Source organism: Amblyomma maculatum, unplaced genomic scaffold, assembly GCF_055883805.1.
Source record: "Amblyomma maculatum isolate TAMU_Amacu unplaced genomic scaffold, ASM5588380v1 scaffold_37, whole genome shotgun sequence".
NCBI classification, from domain to species: Eukaryota; Metazoa; Arthropoda; class Arachnida; order Ixodida; family Ixodidae; genus Amblyomma; species Amblyomma maculatum.
In genome coordinates this window covers 23,757-44,852 of record NW_028146762.1, presented here as the reverse complement: position 1 = coordinate 44,852, position 21,096 = coordinate 23,757, and the positions used below count along the sequence as shown (strand labels likewise).

Genomic DNA, 21,096 nt, shown 5'->3' with positions numbered 1-21,096 from the left:
AATTTCAGTTCAGAGATGCAATTCTTGCGTCCACTTAAACATTAAGTACTTCCCTTCATGGATCACTGCCTTGTCGTGGCGGAGGGGGTTGCGAAACTCGATGAAGTCGTGAGCTCTGCTGTGTAGGGCCACCCAAGATAGACAGGTCACGGCAGAGAGTTCTGACAAAATGTGATTCACTGGAGAAGGTAATGGCAACCCACTCCAGTATTTCCTGCCAAGAAAACCCTATGGCCAGTCACAATACCATTAATGATATGGCGCCGGAAGATGAGCCCCCAGGTTGGAAGGCGTCCCACATGTTACTGGGGATGAACAAAGGGCGATTCCTAGTAGCTCCAGGACGAATGAAGCAGGTGGGCTAAAGCCAAAAGGACGCTCAGTTGTGGATGTGTCGGGAAGCGACCGGAAAGTCCGATGTTGCAAGGAGATATATCATATAGCAACATGGAATGTAAGATCTATGACGCAAGGTAAACTGGATGTCGTCAAGCGAGAAATGGACAGATTGAACATTGATATCTTGGGTATCAGCGAGCTCAAGTGGACCGGAATAGGGGAATTTACTCCGGCGACCATTATGTCTTTTATTGTGGGCACGAATCCAAGAGAAGGAATGGGGTCGCTCTCATAGTAAACAGAAGAATGGGCAAAACAGTGCTAGGGTACAACCCCAAATACGACCAAATGATTTCACTTCAGATCCAAGGTCACACTTTCAACATAACAGTTATCCAAGTTTATGCGCCGACCACTACTGCTGAAGAAGCTGACGTTGAGAGATTTTATGCGGACCTACAATGCCTTTTAGACCGCACCCCATTATCAGACGTCGTTTTGCTCATAGGAGACTGGAATGCTAAGGTCAGGAGTGAACAAATATCCGGAATTATAGGCAAGTTCGATCTTGGCGAGCCAAATGAAGCTGGGCAGAGGCTATGTAGAGTTTTGTCAAGAAAACAACCTGTCCATAGCGAATACTCATTTTCAACAGCACAAGAGGCGCCTGAACACATGGACTTCACCGTACGGTCTGTACAGGAATCAGATCGATTATATTCTTTGCCGGCAGAGATGGAGAAGCTCTATACAAGCAGTAAAAACAAGGCCTGGGGCCGATTGTGGCACCGATCATCAGCTTCTTGTTGCCAAAATTAGGCTTCGATTGAGGAAAACGCAGAAAACTAGAAGGCCTTTCAGGTATGATCTGGATCAAATTCCATTAGAATATGCTGTGGAAGTGAGGAATCGATTTCAAGAATTAGATTTAGAAGACAGAGAGCCCGAAGAGATGTGGACTGATGTTCGTTATATAATACAAGAAGTTGCTACTAAGGTAGTTCCAAAGAAAAAGAAATGCAAGAAAGCAAACTGGTTATCTGAAGAGGCTTTGTAAATAGCTGAGGAAAGGAGGATGACAAAAGTTATGGGGAAAGAGAAAGATACATGGTTCTCAATGCAGATTTTCAGAAAACAGCAAGGAGAGATAAGAATGCCTTCCTGAACATACAGTGCCAAGCAGTTGAGGACAACGGCCAATTAAGGAACACAAGAGCTCTGTATAAGACAATCTATGATATGAAAGGAAGCTTCTGTGCTAAGCTGGGCGTGATAAAGGACAAACGAGGCAAGGACCTCACTGAAGCCTCAGAGATAAAGAAGAGGTGGCAGGAATACACAGAAGAACTGTACAAGAAGGACCCGAATGTGCAAACCCAAAATAAGACGGTTGTGATTAGTGATCTTGAGCATCCTGAAGAGTGAAGTCGAATGGGCCTTAGCCAGCCTTGCTCAGAACAAAGCAAGCGGAATTGATGACATTCCAGCTGAGTTGCTTCAAAACCTCAACCATGACGCTGTTAACATTCTGCATACATTATGTCAGAAGATTTGGACAACCCTGCAATGGCCACAGGATTGGAGAAGGTCAGTTTACATCCCCATTCCAAAGAAAGGCAGTGCCAAAGATTGTTCCAACTATCGCACAATCGCGCTTATTTCGCATGCTAGCAAGGTGATGTTGAAAATCCTCCAAGGTAGGCTGCAGCAGTATGTGGATCGGGAGCTTCCGGACGTGCAAGTTGGGTTTCGCAAGGGCAGAGGAACTAGAGACCAAATTGCCAACCTTCGCTGGATCATAGAAAAAGCAAGAGAGTTCCAGAAACCCATCTACTTCTGCTTTATTGATTATGCGAAAGTGTTTGACTGCGTAGATCACAGCAGATTGTGGCAAGCTCTCCAAGAAATGGGAGTTCCAATTCACCTCATCTGTCTCCTCAGGAACCTGTATGAAGGGCAAGAGGCCACAGTCAGAACTGGGCATGGTCTTAGTGATTGGTTTCCGATTGAGAAAGGAGTGAGGCAAGGCTGCATACTGTCGCCCTGCCTATTTAACCTATATGCAGAGTGCATCATGAGGAAGGCCGGTCTGGACGAGTCCTCAGCTGGAGTGAAGATTGCTGGAAAACGTATCAACAACCTTAGATATGCGGATGATACCACTTTAATGGCAGAAAGTGAAGTGGAACTCAAGAGACTTCTTATGCGCGTACAAGAAGAGAGTGAGAAGTTTGGGCTTAAACTGAACATTAAAAAGACAAAGATCATGGCGTCTTGTCCTATCAAGTCCTGGAGCATCAATGGACAAGAAGTGGAAGCTGTGACAGATTTTCTCTTCTTGGGCTCCAAGATTACCTCGGAAGGAGATTGCAGCCATGAAATTAGGAGACGCCTGCTTCTGGGAAAGAGAGCAAAGGTTAGCCTTGACCGCCTACTAAAGAGCAGATACATTAGTCTGCCAACCAAGATCCATATAACTCGTGCTATGGTCTTTCCAGTTGTGATGTATGGATGCGAGAGTTGGACTGTGAAAAAGGCTGACCGCCGAAGAATTGACGCGTTTGAATTGTGGTGCTGGAGAAGACTCTTGAGAGTTCCTTGGACTGCCAGAAGATCAAATCTGTCCATATTGTCGACCGTAAACCCTGACTGCTCATTGGAGGGTCAAATTCTAAAGTTAAAGCTCAGCTACTTTGGTCATCTGATGAGAAGAGAGGAGTCGCTGGAGAAAGATTTGATATTGGGAAAGGTTGAGGGTCGCCGGAGAAGGGGTAGGCAGCGAACGCGATGGTTAGATGGCATCCTCGAGGCACTGCAGATGAAGTTATGTGATGTTAGGAAGATAGTGAGAAACCGGAAACGTGGCGTGACATGGTCCATAGGGTCACGAAGAGTCAGACACGACTGAACAACTGAACTGAACTGACTACATAAACACTCCTAAAAATACAATAGAGGCATGTGAAGTATTTTTTGCTTAGCTAATCGGCCAATATCACGCTGGCAAGCGGAGATCGCGTGTATTTTTGCTGCGCAGCGATCACCACTGAACCCTTTGGGCGGAGCTTGGCGGCGAACACGCCACCCCATGGCGGACAAAAACCCTAGGGCTTTTTTTACCAGTGTCCGCCCGTTCCAGCAGATGACGCCACAGACTTTAAATCTTTTTGCTAAAAAGTGAGGCGGCTTTGAACACAATCCAACTTTTTTTTTATGGCTTTGGAACAAACTTTTGCTTTTTTCCTTCTCAGTAATGCTTCAAAATCAATGTGCACCAACTTTCAACCTGACAAGTAGATACCGTTTTCCCGCAATTTTTTCCTCTTCTTTAGCTTCTTAAAGGGACAGAACACTGGCCCAAATATGTCATGCCATTATGGTGGAAATGAAAAGATCTTGCCTCATATAGTACAGATCGAGCACTATAATATCAAAGAAAAGAGGCTTTACAATTTTAATTTGCCATTGAAAATCGCATAAAAACAACCGAGGCGCTATCTAGCGGAGAAACCCTAGTAGTTTGAGTGTAGCCCTCCACGTGACATGTTAGCAAAATATCGCTGATCTTCGTAGCTGCACATTGTTCTTTTTTATTCTAGGAGTGCTTGCGATAATTTATTATATTTTGCGCTCTCTCCAGTGCGTCCTTAAATAAAAACCACCCCCCTTTCGCACCGCGAGAGGTATGCTTTCAGGTTTTGCCACTAGATGGCGCCACAATGTTTGCAATTTCGTGAATGAAGCAATGACAGTGCCCACTAAAACTTTCGTCGAGGAGGGCTTGCGTTATTGTGTCATAACAGCATTGGGTGTGAAACTGAAACGGACGTTACTCTACGCAAAAAATGTCGAATTAATTCCTGCCGACTGAAATTTATATTTGTTTTCGGTACGTCTTTTTTGTCGACCACCAGTCGTCATCGCGGTCGATGCTCATGGTTCCCAGCATCGGACTACATAAAAACGGGCGCACGCCTTGATCGAAAAATTCCCGGTAAAATTTTCTACAGCGTTTCTAACAAAACCGTTATGGAATCGAACATTTTAGACATCAATCTTTCCACTGCGGCGAAAAAAAGTCGAGACCTAAATTCCAGTGTTCTGTCCCTTTAAAAGCCTGCAGGCTCGAAAAAATACGGTAAAAGACTTATTTCATATGATTTGCAATTGTGAATGTATGCTGCTCTTCATGACAATCTGTTTTTTTTCCTACTAAACATATTTGGTGACAACGTTTCGTGGTGTAGCATTTGAACGTACGATACAACATATCCATAGTGAAAAAACCCTATGAGTCACAATAACCTCACAAATTCTCATACCAAATTCGTACTGAACTCATCCAAATCTCTTATAATCTTATGCTAAACTCATTCATCGTATGAAAATTATATGAGAAATAATGAGATTTGTATTAGATTAGTGTTAGAAATCTTTATGAGGTTATTGTGACTCATGCGATCTTTTTTTCACCAGGGATTGCACCAAAAATTCAGAAATCATCATTCTGAGCAAAAAAAAAAGCTTTCCAGTCAATTTATTTGACCTCAGGCTGTGCAAAACACAGCGGAGAGTCAAAGTCAATCCTCTCACAGTAAACAGACTGTTACTGAAGAAAGCACTGACAAACCAGTTATATTTGGATTTGCTCAACTTGCGGGGTTTAAACGTCACAAAGCGACCTAGGCAATGAGAAAGGGCGTAATGTAGGACTCCGGCATTGTCGACCACTTGAGCTTATTTAACGTGCATTGACATTGCGCAGCACATGGCAGCCTTGATGTCCGCCTGTATCAAAAAGCGGCCGTCATGGTTGGTATTCGATTACGCGTCCCTAGACACAGTAGTCGAGCGGCCTAACCGCTGCACCGCCACGGCGGAGCAAACCACTGATGTCAAAGAGGAAAATTGCTCAAGTAATAAATATATTTAAGAAATCGTTTCCACTATGTCATTAGCAGGCTAGGAAGACAGTTTTGAGAAAAATGCACTCACATTTGAGCACCAGTTTTGTTCTTCTCAAGGCACCATCACTGTAGCAGTTTATGATCTTTGAGTGCAGGACTCACGAAAAGCCCACGGACTTAGTGACTCCTTACTATACATGATATGGTTTCTTTCAGGACCATGTATTATATTATTGCGCAATAAAAGTAGTGATTGCAGTATAGGCTTCACTGCTATGATATTCGCCCCGTGGATTGCATCGCTCATCAGGTATACTCTCAGAAGAATGGCTACCAGCGCAACCTGAATCGCTGGGATACGCGTCTATGACGCTATCCGCCATAAATTCACTCGCGAAAACCCGGAGAAGCGTTTTCTGATGTTTCTTGCTTGTAGCCGCTTCTCTTGTCGCTTCTCCAACAATGCGCAGTTTCGTACTAGGTTTTCAATTGAGTATCATTCAATCATGACCTTGGTGTCGATGAGCTGCGATTACAAAGCAATACACCGTGAGGCGAGTAAGCCTACCTGACCAGGTGGGAGAGCAGGCACCGCGGTATCAGCCTCCGCGTGAACTACACTGCTTGCTGGATGCACCACAGATACCGCTATGGTGTTTATCAAGAGAGTGCCTAACCGCAACATGCCAGAAAATGGCTGCCTGCGGACGGAATGATCTCTCGACTGAAGTGGCGACGCGACCATCATCGACCAAGGACAATTCATAATCGTACCTATTCGAAAAACGACATTAATCAAAAAAGCTGCTGAGGATAATAATAATGCCCACTCGGGTAGTCAGATGAAGAAAACGTCGAACTTCGGTATTTATGTGTATAATTTTGGGCGAAGTACCGAGTTAAACTTCCAGTCTTGACGATAACGCAACATGCACTTCGACACGCACATCAAGTAAAGACACCTGGGCTGAAAAATAAAAAAACTTATCTTCCAACTAATTAAAGCACTAGTGCGGCTGATGAAATATGTTTGGAATACTTCCAGGTGTATTGCCGAAGTAACACTTCGAGGGTGCTCACAAAACGAGTTTTACAAGTGGATGGCTTGCCTTGCTGAAGAGCCGATTTTGCGCGATTTGAAACGCCTTCACCTTCAAAAGGAGTCGAATGTAAAAACATATTTATGAGAGGTATATAGGAGAATATTTCAATATAAAAAAAGAATATTTTATCAACCATATGTAAGTTTATTACCATATATTAAACTTGTAATCTACCATGCTCTGTTTGAATGTCATGTTAAGCATTGCCATCTGGTCTGGGGTACAACGACGCAAACTAATATTTAGAAAGTTTCAGTATAGCAAAAAATGTAGTGAGCGCAATGGCAGATGCTTCATATTTCCGCGAACTATTCAAGTGAACATTTGTTCTTTTTCTGCAGCCGCAGCCAAGCGGCCTTAGACTCTTATTCTAGCGTACGAATAAATTCTGTATTCTTTCTGCTTGTTCGTGCTCGTTGTCGCGATACGCGGCTTTATAATTTCCCGTGTTGCGGCAGATCATTCCTCGAAAGATTCCAGCCATGCGCTTGTATTTCTACGCTAGTCCAGGTTATGTTAGTCTCCGTTCGCGGTATTATCTATATGTTTCTCAGCCGCTTTTAGATTGAGCTCTGACAATTGAAACGGGCATTCGCATTTCGAAGACCATATAGCACGTTTGCTGTTATCGCTGCCGCCGCCCATACAAAAATTTCCTATGGTCAGCTCTAGAAAATCTTTTGTATGGTCGGCTATACATATTTGGCCCAAAAAACTGCAGCAGTTCTTATGGTAGTCTTTAGGTTTTGCTATAGGCTGTGCTATAGAAGTTTTTAACCATTTCTATGGGCTTATAGTTGCCTATGTACTGTAGTCTAACATTTTCTATGGTCGCGTACGAACTGTTATGGTCCACACTAGTCCCTTGTATGATCGGCTATAGTAATATTATTTGGCCCAAAAAGTTATACCCTGCTTAGAACTCTATAACCTGTGGACTACTTCTGGTGTCTTAATGTATTGCAGTCTTTAGCATTTTCTGTGGTCAGCAATGGAAAATTTACGTGCGCGCATGTGTGTGTATGTGCGTGCGTTCTGTGTGTCTGCGTGTGCATGCGCATGTGTGTATATGTATGTGTGTCATGCGCTACATCTTCAAGTGTTCATTTTCAATTCGATGCCTAAATAACTGAAAATTGACCACCACTCCCCACGACTAAATCCAACGTGGGTCGGAGGCAGAGTCCCATACAGCGACAGTGCTCCCACCAGTTATACCAATAATGTGACGCAATCCATTTGACGTAGAGCATTGCAGTTCACGACATGCGGTTTCTCGTTGCATGCAGCCCACAACTCTTGATCAAGTTAGAGCACAAGTCGCACGAGGGGCTCGAACCGACGATATATGTAACTTCATATAAGGGGGTATGACTACTGGTCTATAGCTTTTGCTATATACAATATTCTATAGCCATATAAAGTAGCTTATATTGCTTTCAGTATCTAGCTTTAGAGGCATTCACATTTCTATAGAAAGCTAAAGATAACTGCATGACTATACTAGTCTATAGCTTTAGGAGCGTGCACTGTTCTATAGCCAGCTAAGAAGCTTATATGGCTTGCTGTCTAGATTCAGTGGCATTCACATTTCTATAGAAAGCTAAAGATAACTGCATGACTATACTAGTCTATAGCTTTAGGAGCGTGCACTGTTCTATAGCCAGCTAAGAAGCTTATATGGCTTGCTGTCTAGATTCAGTGGCATTCACATTTCTATAGAAAGCTAAAGATAACTGCATGACTATACTAGTCTATAGCTTTAGGAGCGTGCACTGTTCTATAGCCAGCTAAGAAGCTTATATGGCTTGCTGTCTAGATTCAGTGGCATTCACATTTCTATAGAAAGCTAAAGATAACTGCATGACTATACTAGTCTATAGCTTTAGGAGCGTGCACTGTTCTATAGCCAGCTAAGAAGCTTATATGGCTTGCTGTCTAGATTCAGTGGCATTCACATTTCTATAGAAAGCTAAAGATAACTGCATGACTATACTAGTCTATAGCTTTAGGAGCGTGCACTGTTCTATAGCCAGCTAAGAAGCTTATATGGCTTGCTGTCTAGATTCAGTGGCATTCACATTTCTATAGAAAGCTAAAGATAACTGCATGACTATACTAGTCTATAGCTTTAGGAGCGTGCACTGTTCTATAGCCAGCTAAGAAGCTTATATGGCTTGCTGTCTAGATTCAGTGGCATTCACATTTCTATAGAAAGCTAAAGATAACTGCATGACTATACTAGTCTATAGCTTTAGGAGCGTGCACTGTTCTATAGCCAGCTAAGAAGCTTATATGGCTTGCTGTCTAGATTCAGAGGCATTCACATTTCTATAGAAAGCTAAAGATAACTGCATGACTATACTAGTCTATAGCTTTAGGAGCGTGCACTGTTCTATAGCCAGCTAAGAAGCTTATATGGCTTGCTGTCTAGATTCAGAGGCATTCACATTTCTATAGAAAGCTAAAGATAACTGCATGACTATACTAGTCTATAGCTTTAGGAGCGTGCACTGAAGAAGCTTAAATGGTTTGCTGTCTAGCTTCAGAAGCATTCACATTTCTATAGACAGCTAAAGATAACTATATGACTAATAATCTATAGCTTCATGGACTTATGGTTTTCTATAATTAGCTAAAGAGATTTTATGGTTCAGAAGCTACAGACAAAGTGGTATAGAATTTTCTATAGCTGTCTGTACATGTTGCAATGAGACGTTATAGCTGACCATAAAAGTCCATAGATATACATAGCTGACCATAACCTTTTCCATTGAAGCATATAGACCATTTCAGTAAGGGCGATTCGCTTATTTCTTTTGCAGGCGCAAGTCATCCCAATAAGAGTTTCATTCAGGTGCAACGCCAGTGTCTGAATTTGTGCCTACCGGGCTTGTCACTATTACGTGAAATCGGGTGGTTCACCTCCGGCCTACCTCTTCAAGCGAAGACCTCGGCATCACTCCTGTTGCCCTGAGGGACCAGCCTACCGGTCATCGAGCAAGCCGCCCACTTCAAGGGCTCCAACCCGAACACGGTCTGCGGCCGGACCCCTTTCGACCCCGAAAGAAGGTGCCAACGTCGACAATGGGCCAGTCTACTGCACCGCTCGCCTTTGTTTAGCCACAGGAGCCCCCACTTTCCAAGGACTGCCCAAACAAGATGCGGAAGACTGGATGAACCTTTTCGACCTGGTGGCATCATTCAATTTCTAGAACAAGGCCTTGAAACTCAGGCAAACCTACTTTGCTTTTCAAGCACCTGCACGAACCTGGTTCCAAAATAATGAGACTTCATTGAAGGACAGGCAAAAATTCAAAGCAGCGTTTTTGGCGGCCTTTGCAAGTTCTGTACCGAAAGAAAGAGCGAAGGCTCTCCCCTAATCAAGAATTCAGCTCTCAAATGAGCCAGTCCTGGCATGCGTTGAGGAAACGAAGTGCCTCTTCGGCCGCGCAGATCCCTACATGAATGAGGAAACCAAGGAGAACCTGTTGATGCGCATTCAGCTATTTGCAGGTCTACTTCGCCAGCCATCAAGCAGCCAATACAGAAAGAACATTAGAAGCAACGACGCGACTCTACAGCCGGCCTCTTGAAGCGCTATCTGCCAGCCACTATGAAACTACACCTACAAGCGGAGATGACCTCCATGCGACCATCCATCAAGTAGTTCGTGAACTGCGCTGACTCCTGTCATTCGAAGCGCGGCCCCAGTTTGCCTGACAAAGAAGTTCTTTATTTTCAAAATGCCGCATTATGAATGCAAGGGTCAGCCATCAGTATCGTGTGATTCCGCTATATAAATCCCAGGCACAGAGTAAAATTAAATTTCTAACTGACCTTGCTAATCTACAGGAAAATTCTCCACAATGCAGGACGTAAGAATACATGTGTGTACCTTGCCCACGCACAAACTACCGATTTCAAACATTAAGATATATACTGCCGTCATTCCTAACCAATACAATTTCACTTACCCACTCATTCTCTCAGTTTTTTATAACATCCGAAATATGCTCCTACATAGCAATGAAGAGTATGTGACCCTAAGAAATACAAAGTAACCATGCGGTATGAAGCTGCTATCTTTTTTATTTTGTATGCAACTGCAAATAAACTATAATGTGTTCTGTCGGAAAATACTGTATAGAATATTTATTTCCATGTCTACTCTTGTTTTTGTTTTTTGCTGTTATCGGCAACCGCCCTGTGGAACCACTGCGGGAGATTGGAGCTTTGTCGAGCCGCGTGCGCGGCTTTTTTTCCTTTCTCCTCAGCCATTGTAAATGATTGGAATAAACTGAGAACTGAAACTGAAACTGAAACGCTTTTTGAGTCATTTTGTATATAATGTATGAGGTGTAATATATCTTGGAGGTGACATCAGATTTGCAGAACTAAAATTGAACTAACTCTGAAGCCCTCTCCGTGCTAATAGTAAAGAAAAAAAAAACAGAACACCATTCCCAACATATGTTTCATATCATTAAGTGGATAAGCGGTACAAATACATGTCACTTGGACTTCCATTCGATCAGGACTAACAGGGACAATGAAACAATCACCGTTGAACATATCCTTTTTCTCTTTTTTTCGAGCCTTCAGAGTATTAGGCTAGTTGTTTTCATACTCCTATCATTAGGTGAAAGCTTCCCGAAGACTGGCATGGTTATACGCGGCTGTTCAATTACTGGCTGTGTCATGCTTTCGGGCGCATATTTAACAAAACGTTATGTTGGCCTAATGGCCATGGTGTTCCGTTAGCTTCAAAATGAAGTCATCAAAAGAGACATTAACAATCCCCCAGCAGCGATACGGGGTTCAGTAGGCCAGACAGAGGCCAGCAGATGAGACACAACGTTAGAACAAGAACCTTGCGCAGAGGCGGGAAAAGGAAGCGAAGGTAGGACAGGCGCTGCAGCTGCAACTGAATCCAATGAAATTTAAGTGCGTCTCGCAATGAGCGTGTATGCGCAAAGCTTCCTGTTCTGTCTCTGAGTGGTACGATCTCCTTTTCAACACGATATATATTCATTAGGTAAAGAACTAAACATTCTTTCCAACCGATATTGAAATTTCGTGCCAAAACCTTTCACGGTGATATGATGAGCTCCAGCTCCAGTTCTTGGACTGTAGCTGTGGACTGTGGCTAAGAGTCGGCAATATATGGTATGCCATTTTAGTTAATGATTTGCAGTCTCTGAGCTGATTGGTTGGTTTGTGGGGTTTAACGTCCCAAAGCGACTCAGGCTATGCGAGACGCCGTAGTAGAGGATTCCGGAAATTTAGACCACCTGGGGATCTTTAACGTGCACTGACATCGCACAGCACACGGGCGCCTTGCTTTTCACCTCCAGCAAAAAATGGCCGCCGAGGCCGGAATTCGGTCCCGCATCCTCGGGAACATTAGTCGAGCGCTTTAACCACTGCACCACCCAGGCGGGTCTCTTACCTGATATTTTGTCCATATTAGCACTGTATTTCTCCTCGTCGTTGAAAAATAGCTGTAAAATAAAGAAGCCTATTACTGATTTGCGCGCAATTGAAGTTTGTCGCAGTAAATCAAACACATTTTAAAGCGAGGATACCCCTGAATGTCACAACTCACGAACATTGCTCGCCGCTTAGAGATCTGCTAGGGAAACCAACGATTCCGGTTTGGTATAGTATAAGCGCGCTTGTTTTCCCTTGATCATCAAACGACATCTCTGTTCTCGACTGCTCGTGATGACCTCGTGCGAATGAAGAATAACGGAAAAAATAGCCCAAAAAGATTGTTTCTTCATTCCAGTTAACATGAATTCTCTCTGGAAAATATGTGCAGTGTAACTCATTCCTCTAGATGAGCAGACGACATGTCCAGTGAAGTAAGTTGTGGATAAAATCAGCCCTCGAAGAATGTGATCATGATCGTTTGATCAAAACTTCTAACTTGGGGCGATTTTCCCCTTTTCAGCAATCGTCAACTTACATTCTGTCATCCATTTAATGCCTCATGAGTCATGAGCGTTTTGTGATCACGTGCTTTTATTTTGTAGGTGCGCTATCACTTGCACCTAAATTTGTCATTTACATTACAGTAATAGTCCAGCCCACTTATAACAGCCGCATATATTACGAACGCTCGCTTAGTACGAACGAGGGCGGTGCTACCGTCAAAATATATATTGGGGCAATGGCACAGTGTCTCACATAGAACGAACTGTTGTGGCCTCAACACTCGGTTAGAGCGAACGCGAAGCTGGCGGGCCCCTGTAGTTGACCGAGCCGGCGGTGTTTGGCGCGGTTTGGCTCGACTGCGAACCCGCGGCAGGCGAATTTCGCGCACTTTGCGTTCCCGACACGACGCGAACACAAAGCGCACAAAGCATCCCCCGGCGCTCCTTTGCGGGTAAAATAAAGTAAAAAAAAGAAAAAGCGCGCTTTGAAAAACGAAAACGAAAAAGCGCGCGCACGCGGTGACGAAAGTGAAAGTGGTGCCGCCCGCGTCGCTGTGATGCATCCACGTGATCTACGTCGGCCAATCCGGAAAGTCAGGCGCCTGCTCTACCGGCTCAAACCGGTTCTCCATTTGTTGCTCCGGTGCCACCCCGCACTGAGTGCATTGCGCCGTCGATTCTTTCTGTGCGATGGCACTGCGTTGACATCGTTGCCGCATCCGTGCCTTTCCCAGATCGGGAAGTTGAAGGCTGCCTCAACGCGCGAGCCCAAGGGCTTGACTTGCGCCTGGTGCGATGGAGGACTGCACGCCAACCTCTTCAGCTGCTAAAGGGAAAGCTGTCGACATCGCAACGAAGATGGCCATTGTTAATGAACTTGCTCAAGGTGCAAAAACCTGCGAACTGGTCAAAAAGTACGGACTGTCGAAATCGACCATTTCAACCATTGCTAAGGGCTAGGAAAAGATTCTTAGTGCTACCGTGAATGCCGACCCGACGACTAGAAAGCGCCTTCGGAAGGCGACCTACGCGGACGTTGAGGACGCACTGCTGAAGTGGTTCGCTGACGCCCGGTCTCGCAACGTTCCGATCAGTGGACCGCTGATGCTCTCCAAGGCTAAAGACTTCGCCTTCCTTTTGGACTTTCCCGATTTCAGCCCAGGCAATGGGTGGCTCCACTGGTTTAAGGCTCGCCACGGAATTGTTTTCAAGGCGGTCGTCGGCGAGGCCGCGTCTGTGAACAACGAGGACGTCGATGCGTGGCTTTCCGGCAAACTCCCAACAATCACGAGCTATGCTCCACGGGACGTTTACAATGCCGATTAGACTGCGTTGTTTTATCAGATGTTGCCATCTAAAACGCATGCCTTGAAAGGCGACAAATGCACAGGAGGGAAGAACAGCAAGTTGCGCATAACTGTTCTTCTGTGTGTCAATATGGACGGCAGTGACCGGCGGCTGCCTTTTGTCATTGGCAAGTGACGTAAGCCGCGATGCTTTGGAAGCTACGTGCCCGTACGCTACAGGAACAATACAAAAGCCTGGATGAGTCGTGACTTATTTGCCAAGTGACTTGTCGAGTTCGACCGCGACATGGCACGAAAAAACAGGAAGGCCCTGCTCGTGCTGGATGGCTGTGCGGCGCACCATGTGCAGCTTCCTTGAGTGCTTTTACAGTGCTCTTCTTGCTGCCCAATGCAATCTGCAAAATTCAGCCGCTGGATATGGGCATCATTCATGCGTTCAAGGTGTGCTACCGGCGGCGCGTCATCCAACGTTTGTTGATAGCGATTGATGCTGTCATGCCAGTTCGCATAAGCTTGCTTGCCGCCGTGGAGATGTTGAAAGCGGCGTGGATGGAACTCACCGTGGAGTGCATAGCAAACTGCTTCAGCAAGGCGGGTTTTATGGGCCCAGGCACCGAGGACACCATAGATCACCCACCGGAAAGCCGGTCGCACGAGTACTTGTGGCAACGCGCCGTTGACACGCAGCTGGCCGCACCTGACGTTGCCTGGGACGATTTCGTTTCTGCTGATGACAACGCCGACATTGCGGAGCCATGCACTGACGAAGCTATTGTGCGTGAAGTGAGAGCCCTTCCTGACTGCCCAGATACCGACGAGGACGATGACGAGGATGCTGCTCTACCGCCGGTCGCTGTGAACGCTTCAACCGCGATCGGTTACATCGCGTCGCTTAAGGAACTCGTGTGCACGAAAGGCCTTGGCGATGAACATATTACCGCGCTGGAAAAATTAGAAACGGCAGTGATGCGATCAGTTTTGAAGAAGCAGACATGCATCACGGACTTTTTTCAAAAATAAAGTTAACTTTCACCTCGCTTGCTCTTTTTGCCCGTATTATAGGTGGTCCACTTACTACGAACTTTGGATACAACGAACAAATGCCGCGTGACGATCAAGTTCGTTATAAATGGAGCTGGACTGTATCGCAGATGATTGTACGCATCTGTAACAGATTGTTGCCCTCGGTAATTAAACCATAGTGTTAAAGAGGCTTTGAAATGGCTAGAAAGGCAATATAATAAACGTTTTGAATGTGTAGAAGGAACGCTTCTGAGCATTTTCCCAAAGTACAACCCCTAGGAACAAAGCAAGCGATTTATTATTAATTTGTAAGAACGGCGTTTTTTTGAAATTCGCTGGCTGCACGGTTCTCGCATGGCGGTGAGATTTTGACTATTCTACGTTACGGAATCCCTTCCGGCAGCTGCGGTAGTCATCTGCGTGGGTGCTGCGTGCACTGAATGCGTGTGGCCCTGAGGTTGGCGCTTCGGTTCGCGACGTTAACCGAGAGGTAGTGGCATTTGATTGAAAGTAATCGTCAGTGTACGAGTGCCAAAAGGGCACGAGCTGGTCCGATTCTACGTCGTTCTTACTGTATACTTCTGCTTCAGACTATATCTCAGAAGCAGTCCATAAAATAGACGGCGTCAACCTTCGAGTACCGACCGACGGCGCAGCAACAGCATTCAGTAGTCCCGTTTCGTCTTTGCTGCATCGATTTGTGCGGCTTGTTGATAATTAAATGAAACGTGTGGCAAAAGGCCTGCCCTTAGCTGCATTGCGAAAGTACAGAAATCCGAGCCGGTTAAGTGCAGCACCGGATACCGCCAGATTATCGGAGAGATACCATCCGCTAGTGCTGCGGCCGACGACACTGCTGCCGTGCACTGCCCTGGTCGTCGCTAGGCCTTGTTTGTTTGGCGTCGAACCCATGGCGGACGGCCCTTTTGAAATTGGCTGCTTTGCTGCCTCTCTAGCGTAGCCGCTCGCGTGCTCCTGTCAGTGATTCTTGCGTGTAGTCGCGGAAAGCGCTGACAACCGGCGCTGCCGAACTGCATGTGCCGAGCTGCTTTTCTGATGTTTTGCTTCGTCAATTCTGGCCCGGACGACGCGTACACATGAGATAAAACACGCATGCACGTTACGTATTGGCACTTCATAAACGATTTGCGAAGGGATAAAAAAAAAATACTGCACTACCCCTTTGTTAATCTCAATTCTTAAGATTCGCGGATAAGTAATTCGTGCTCACTTATAATCCGATATTCAAACATTGTAGCGATCTCTTAAATTATCAGTCATGCATGCTCACGCCGATAATACGTACATGCATTCCATTCGTTATGCACCACAAGAGACACCTTTCCCCGACGGTCGTGAAAGGGCCTGTCCTGATTAAAAAGAAGGACGGCATGTTTTCGCGCGTTAAACTCGCACGCTCGTGTGCAAGCATCCATGCAGAGTCGTTTCTATCGCATCAACTCTGGTAGGAGACCGGCCGCTGTTGGTCAAACCGCAGAAGACGGTACGAAAGCTACAGACACGGGAGATTAAGCGGCAGTGCGGAAGAAGAAAGGGGTCTTGTAGAAGGCCGTACTCGGTGGGACTTCACACTAATTTGCGCTCAATGGGGCAGGTATATGAATGGAAGCGCTTCTCCGCGGTGGCCGCTGGAGTCGACAGCAGCTGCAGGCATGCGCTCGCGAACGACCCGGGTCATTCGGGCTGCTTTCGCACACAATTCCAAGAGGTCAAGAAATTGCCCAAGCAGGTGGCCGCGGAAGACACAAGACAAGGTTCAAAGCTATTCAAGCGCAGACGGGAAGGGAAAGGCAGAGACCGTTGAATGCGTAGGCTACGCTCGGGAAAACGGTCGCAAAAACCAATAGTCTGCGGACCCAGCGTCACCCGATGACTTTTCACTGGCGGGGCGGAGTTCCCGAGCTGCTTTCTCTTCGTTTGTTTCTGGTGTCTGGGAGTGTTGAGTTGAGGGGGGAGAGGAGCAGTGCCATTTTTAATAGCCGATATCTCATGGGTTAATGAAGATAGCTGAAAAATTCTTGCGATGAATGGATTCTGAGGGAGTACCTATCACTCGACCGATTTGCTTTACCTCATTTTAGGCATCTCATGGTCTTTTTAATTGTTTCGCTGGGCATGGACGTATGGAAAAGTAACGGTGCGCACAGCACTGGGCCGACGTAATGGATGGCAAGTAGGCAGTCGGCAGGGTATGATGTCGGAAGGAAGGGCCTCAACGCATGCCAAGGACGTGTGAGGTAAGGGTAATGGCGCATGGTGTCCGTCATCTTTTCATGCGAGTAACGATGAAAACAGGGAAAATTAAAAGTGTTACATGAAGACGGGGCGTTATAATCTCTCCAAAAAAACCGCTTAACTATCCTGTTATAACCGCTGCATGGCGGGTTATTACACGAGGGAACGTGGGACCTGTCATGAGTCAACTCCTTCCCTACAATGTTTCATAACTAAATAAAACTTGGCGCTTAGCGGGGATTCCACATGAGGGTAATGATCTGTGTGCGTGCGTGTGCGTCTTTGAGTGGGAAGGAGAACGGCATATGTGCAGCTCCCATACCCTGCGTGCGTTTACGAACCTTAAACATCCTGTCTTCAAACATCTGGATAGCGATGCTGTAGTAGCTGCCAATTGGCGCAATGGCGGCTGCATAGACTCGCTTCTTGCCTCGCGGGCCCTCCAACACCGAGTAGTACACGTAGCCTCCGGTGACGTCCAGTCCGACGTTCCACTCCTGCTCGTGACCTTCTTCGTACACCAGGATATTGACTTGCTTCCTGTGCAGTTGAGAAGTAGAAGCCATCCCTTTGTTCAGTCGTAAATAATTTTGTATCAGTTGCTTTTAATATAACGCCACTAGCGCTGACTTCGTATCTTTTTCTAGTAATTGCTTGTTTTAATTTTTGGTAACAACTTCAACTCGCTTTAACAGCCAGTACAACGTACTGAGACAGATTATTGCAGGTGCTTGAAGAATTCTAAGCAGCACGGCTATTTGATTTTTTTTTATTACAATCCGTGGGATAAAAACGAGGCAATTTTCACGTCAAAGCCATTTCTCGAACAGCCAGTATGCATTTAGGTTTTCCCGCTAAACCTGCCATTTCATCTTTCTCTTCACTCTGACTATTTATTTCTGCTCGGTATCATACGCACCACCAAAATCTATTCAAATTCATGGCCTGAATTACTGCACGCTATGGTGTATGTGGGGTTTAATGCCCCAAAACGATGTGGGCAATAAGGCCGCCGTAGTCGAGGCCACAAGTTTTGATTTCATGATCTAGGTTATTTTTACACGCACTGACATCAGACGCTACATGGCCAACTTGTTTAAATTGTGTGTAATCTCTGTGGAGACGACGCATGGTGCCGCTGGTTTGAGCCCGCAACCCTGGTCTCAGCTGTAAAGTATTCTAAACGCTGACCCACAGAGGCAGGCCGGAGTTAGTGCGGTGCATAAAGCAAGATACATGTAATACGGTGATCCGCATATATGTGAAAGCTTTAATACTACAGCAGGAAGAATAAATAACACTGACAAAAGGAATATATCAGTTTTCATAACAAACTGTACAGTAGCGAAGAAACTTAAATTAAAATCAATATAGCACTCGAAATTTAAGAACCGGTAGTACCAGTGGCTATGGCCCAATTAGGTCTCTAAGGGCAGAGTCCATCACATGTGTTTACGGGGCTCTGAGGACGTAAAGTGAAAATATCAGGCCTGTGGTGCGGGTATCTACTGACAACTGTTATGCTCTAGCGCACGAAATGCAGTTATCCTTGAAAACGCGGATACAGAGATGGAAAAGACAAAGCTTACACGAGGCTCGGAACGAAGCAGAACATTCTTGCTGTCATACCATGGAAATATGGTGTTGGAAGAGTTGTCTCAAAATCTTTCGTCCAGCCAAACTGTGAGGCAAAAGTAAAACCATTTTTTATCAAAAAAAAACGGTGGCCTCCACCATTGTTCATATATATTTGCATTATGAAAACAGAGAACATATTTATGAACCAGTTGTGAGAAAAGTTAGAAAAGAAGGGCGGTAGCATAAAAGCAGTCAAGAAACTAGGAGTTGATAGAAATGAGATGTATGCACTGAGTGACAAGGAGGGCAAAGTCAATACGGATTCGATAGTCATTGTAGCCGAGTTCTACACTGTTTTGAACGGTAGGCGAAGAAATCAGGGTGATGTCTGTTTGGTTTGGTTCATGGGATTTAACGTCTCGAAGAGACTCAGGTTATGAGAGACGCAGCAGAGGCGGGCACCGGAAATTCCGACCAATGTCGCGTTTAGAACTTTTTAAGATATAAGGTAGGGCTTTAATGCCAGGCTTAAAGTAAAAATCGTCAAAATGTGTGACTGCGGGACATTAGTGGCAGTGTTCTATAACATTTTGGAACCGATCAGACAAACAGGGGCCTTTATCTGACACCGGTGCGGCCAGCTTTGTCCCCACCTATATATCTTGCGCTGTGACCAGGGCCAATATAGAAAAATAAAAAAGGGAGATATAATACAGTAAAAATTGCGAGAGCAGTGTGGAAAATACGCTGCAGAAATGCGAATGGTGGGGTTTGCTGCTGCACCCGGTGCAACACGTTCGCTCTCATGGTTTCCAAATTCTGCAATTAGGCAGGCAAGTGAGCCCCTAGAATATTTAGTGATCCCAATAAAGGGATTTAGATCTTGTACGTGGCAGTCACTTTTAAATGAAGGCGAAAAGCAAGGCCCCTCTTAACTGTGCGACGTCATTACACGTTAAAAAACCCCCAAGTAGCCAAAATTTACGCATCTTCCCAAAACGGAGCCCCTCGTAGCTGGAGTCACTTTTATGGCGTTTTTCCTTCTAGGCAATGCTAACCGTTTAACTGTTCTGTTGCCTAATCTAGCGATGTTTCTTCACAACTCCATAGTCGCACGGAGACAGCTAGAAATAGCAAGGACTTGTAGAAATGCTTCTTTGTCGATGAGATTCATACTCACAGGGTAGAAGATGTGAATGCCTCTGTTGGCTTTTACGTCGATAAAAAGTTTGAGAAGTGGCAACGGCAGTGGCCTGTGCGGGTCCCAGACGTTTGAAGGAGCGACTCCCATGATTCTAACTGCAGTTTTTCTGCTCTATGACGAGCGAGTGTGAAGATGATCAAGGAAGTGGCGTTAGATGCCGTCCTCTTCTCGGTCCTTTAGGTGCTTAAAGCGTGACTGCTCGAAACGGCCAGCACTGCGAAAATGGAGCGCAGTGCGAGGCAAATCACCAATGTATAGGTTGGATTTTTTGTTGATGGAATATATAGTGCCAATGAAGCAGTTTGACTCTGCGCTGGCAGCCGCTCTCCCATTCACACATCGAAAGAGTGACGCAAGCTTGCCATTCAGTGGCTTCCCAATGTTGTTCGTCATGGCTACGGTGTGTGGTTTATGACCGCATTGAGCCGCTGCCTGCGCTCTATGTGCCTGTTGAGGCTTAGCAATATAACTTTCCAAGTGCGAGGCACCGGGAAGAAACTGTGACTAACAACTCTAAAGCATGCGGCTGATTGAAGATACTTAATATTTGATCCTACAGTAGGAACGTGGAACGAGCTGATAGAAAAGTAGTTGCTTCTGCGATAATAAAATATGCATTTACAACTGAGTACAGCGATGCAATGTGCTTTGCTCAAATTCCATTAGTAGATATGCGAAATTGAGAATATATGGGTTGTCGCAGGCTCGCGTTGCAGTAAGGACGCATCAGAGGGAACATAATTCTAGTGTTAAGTATTTTGACAGACTACTTTAATAGGTAAGACCACAAAGATACTTCTACCTGACTTAGAGGGCCACTGTCCAGGGAAGGACCTTTTAAGCAAAGGAGCCCAGTGCTTGGATCAGGTACCGGAGATAGTCCGTGCAAAATGCTACAGCGATACGTACGCCGCAAAGCAGCAAAAATACAAATCAAAGCTCTCTCATCCTCGCCGTTGGGAAGCCAGCTTTCCCGTTCTCTACGAGCCGCAAGGCTGACGTCGCAGTCGAAATCGACATCCATAGGTCCGTCTCGCTGTCTGACGTGTGAATGATGGGCGCGCTTTTCCCTCGCCACGGCCGGACTGAATGCAGCGGCGCGCGCTCCCTCCCCGTTTTTTTTTTTTTCTTTTTCTTTTTTTTTTTGCGCACCTCGACTACCACTTCCCACCTCCCGCCAAACGCAGAGGAGCAAGGGAAATTTGTCTTGCGGAGGCTAGACGACCGGGGAGGAGAGTTAAAAACCTTTGCGAGGGAATGGGAGGAGAAAAACACGACAGAATCGGGTGATCGCGGTGGCTGTAACTGCTTTAATAATTACTCTTTTCAAAAAAATTTTGAGGCTTTGCGTTCTGGGGGCGAAGTCTCGCGGTAACCGGGGAAGAAAATACTTTCGACTAGAAGGTGGACAATGGGCCTTTATTAGATGGGTTCAAACAG

General features: G+C 45.6%; 1 protein-coding gene across 1 annotated transcript in view; it reads right to left on the bottom strand.

Annotated features, from left to right (window-relative positions):
• The window catches only part of LOC146170830 (uncharacterized), a 29,758-nt gene extending 10,015 nt beyond the window's left edge, over positions 1-19,743 (bottom strand). Inside the window, exons 1-4 of the mRNA XM_084586744.1 lie at positions 19,633-19,743; positions 18,464-18,555; positions 17,216-17,414; positions 11,802-11,853 (exon numbers count right to left, since the gene is read on the bottom strand). Of these exons, the coding sequence (XP_084442870.1) occupies positions 11,802-11,853; positions 17,216-17,414; positions 18,464-18,555; positions 19,633-19,743 (454 nt within the window). The remainder of the gene's footprint in view (positions 1-11,801; positions 11,854-17,215; positions 17,415-18,463; positions 18,556-19,632) is intronic.
• Positions 19,744-21,096: the final 1,353 nt, after the last annotated feature.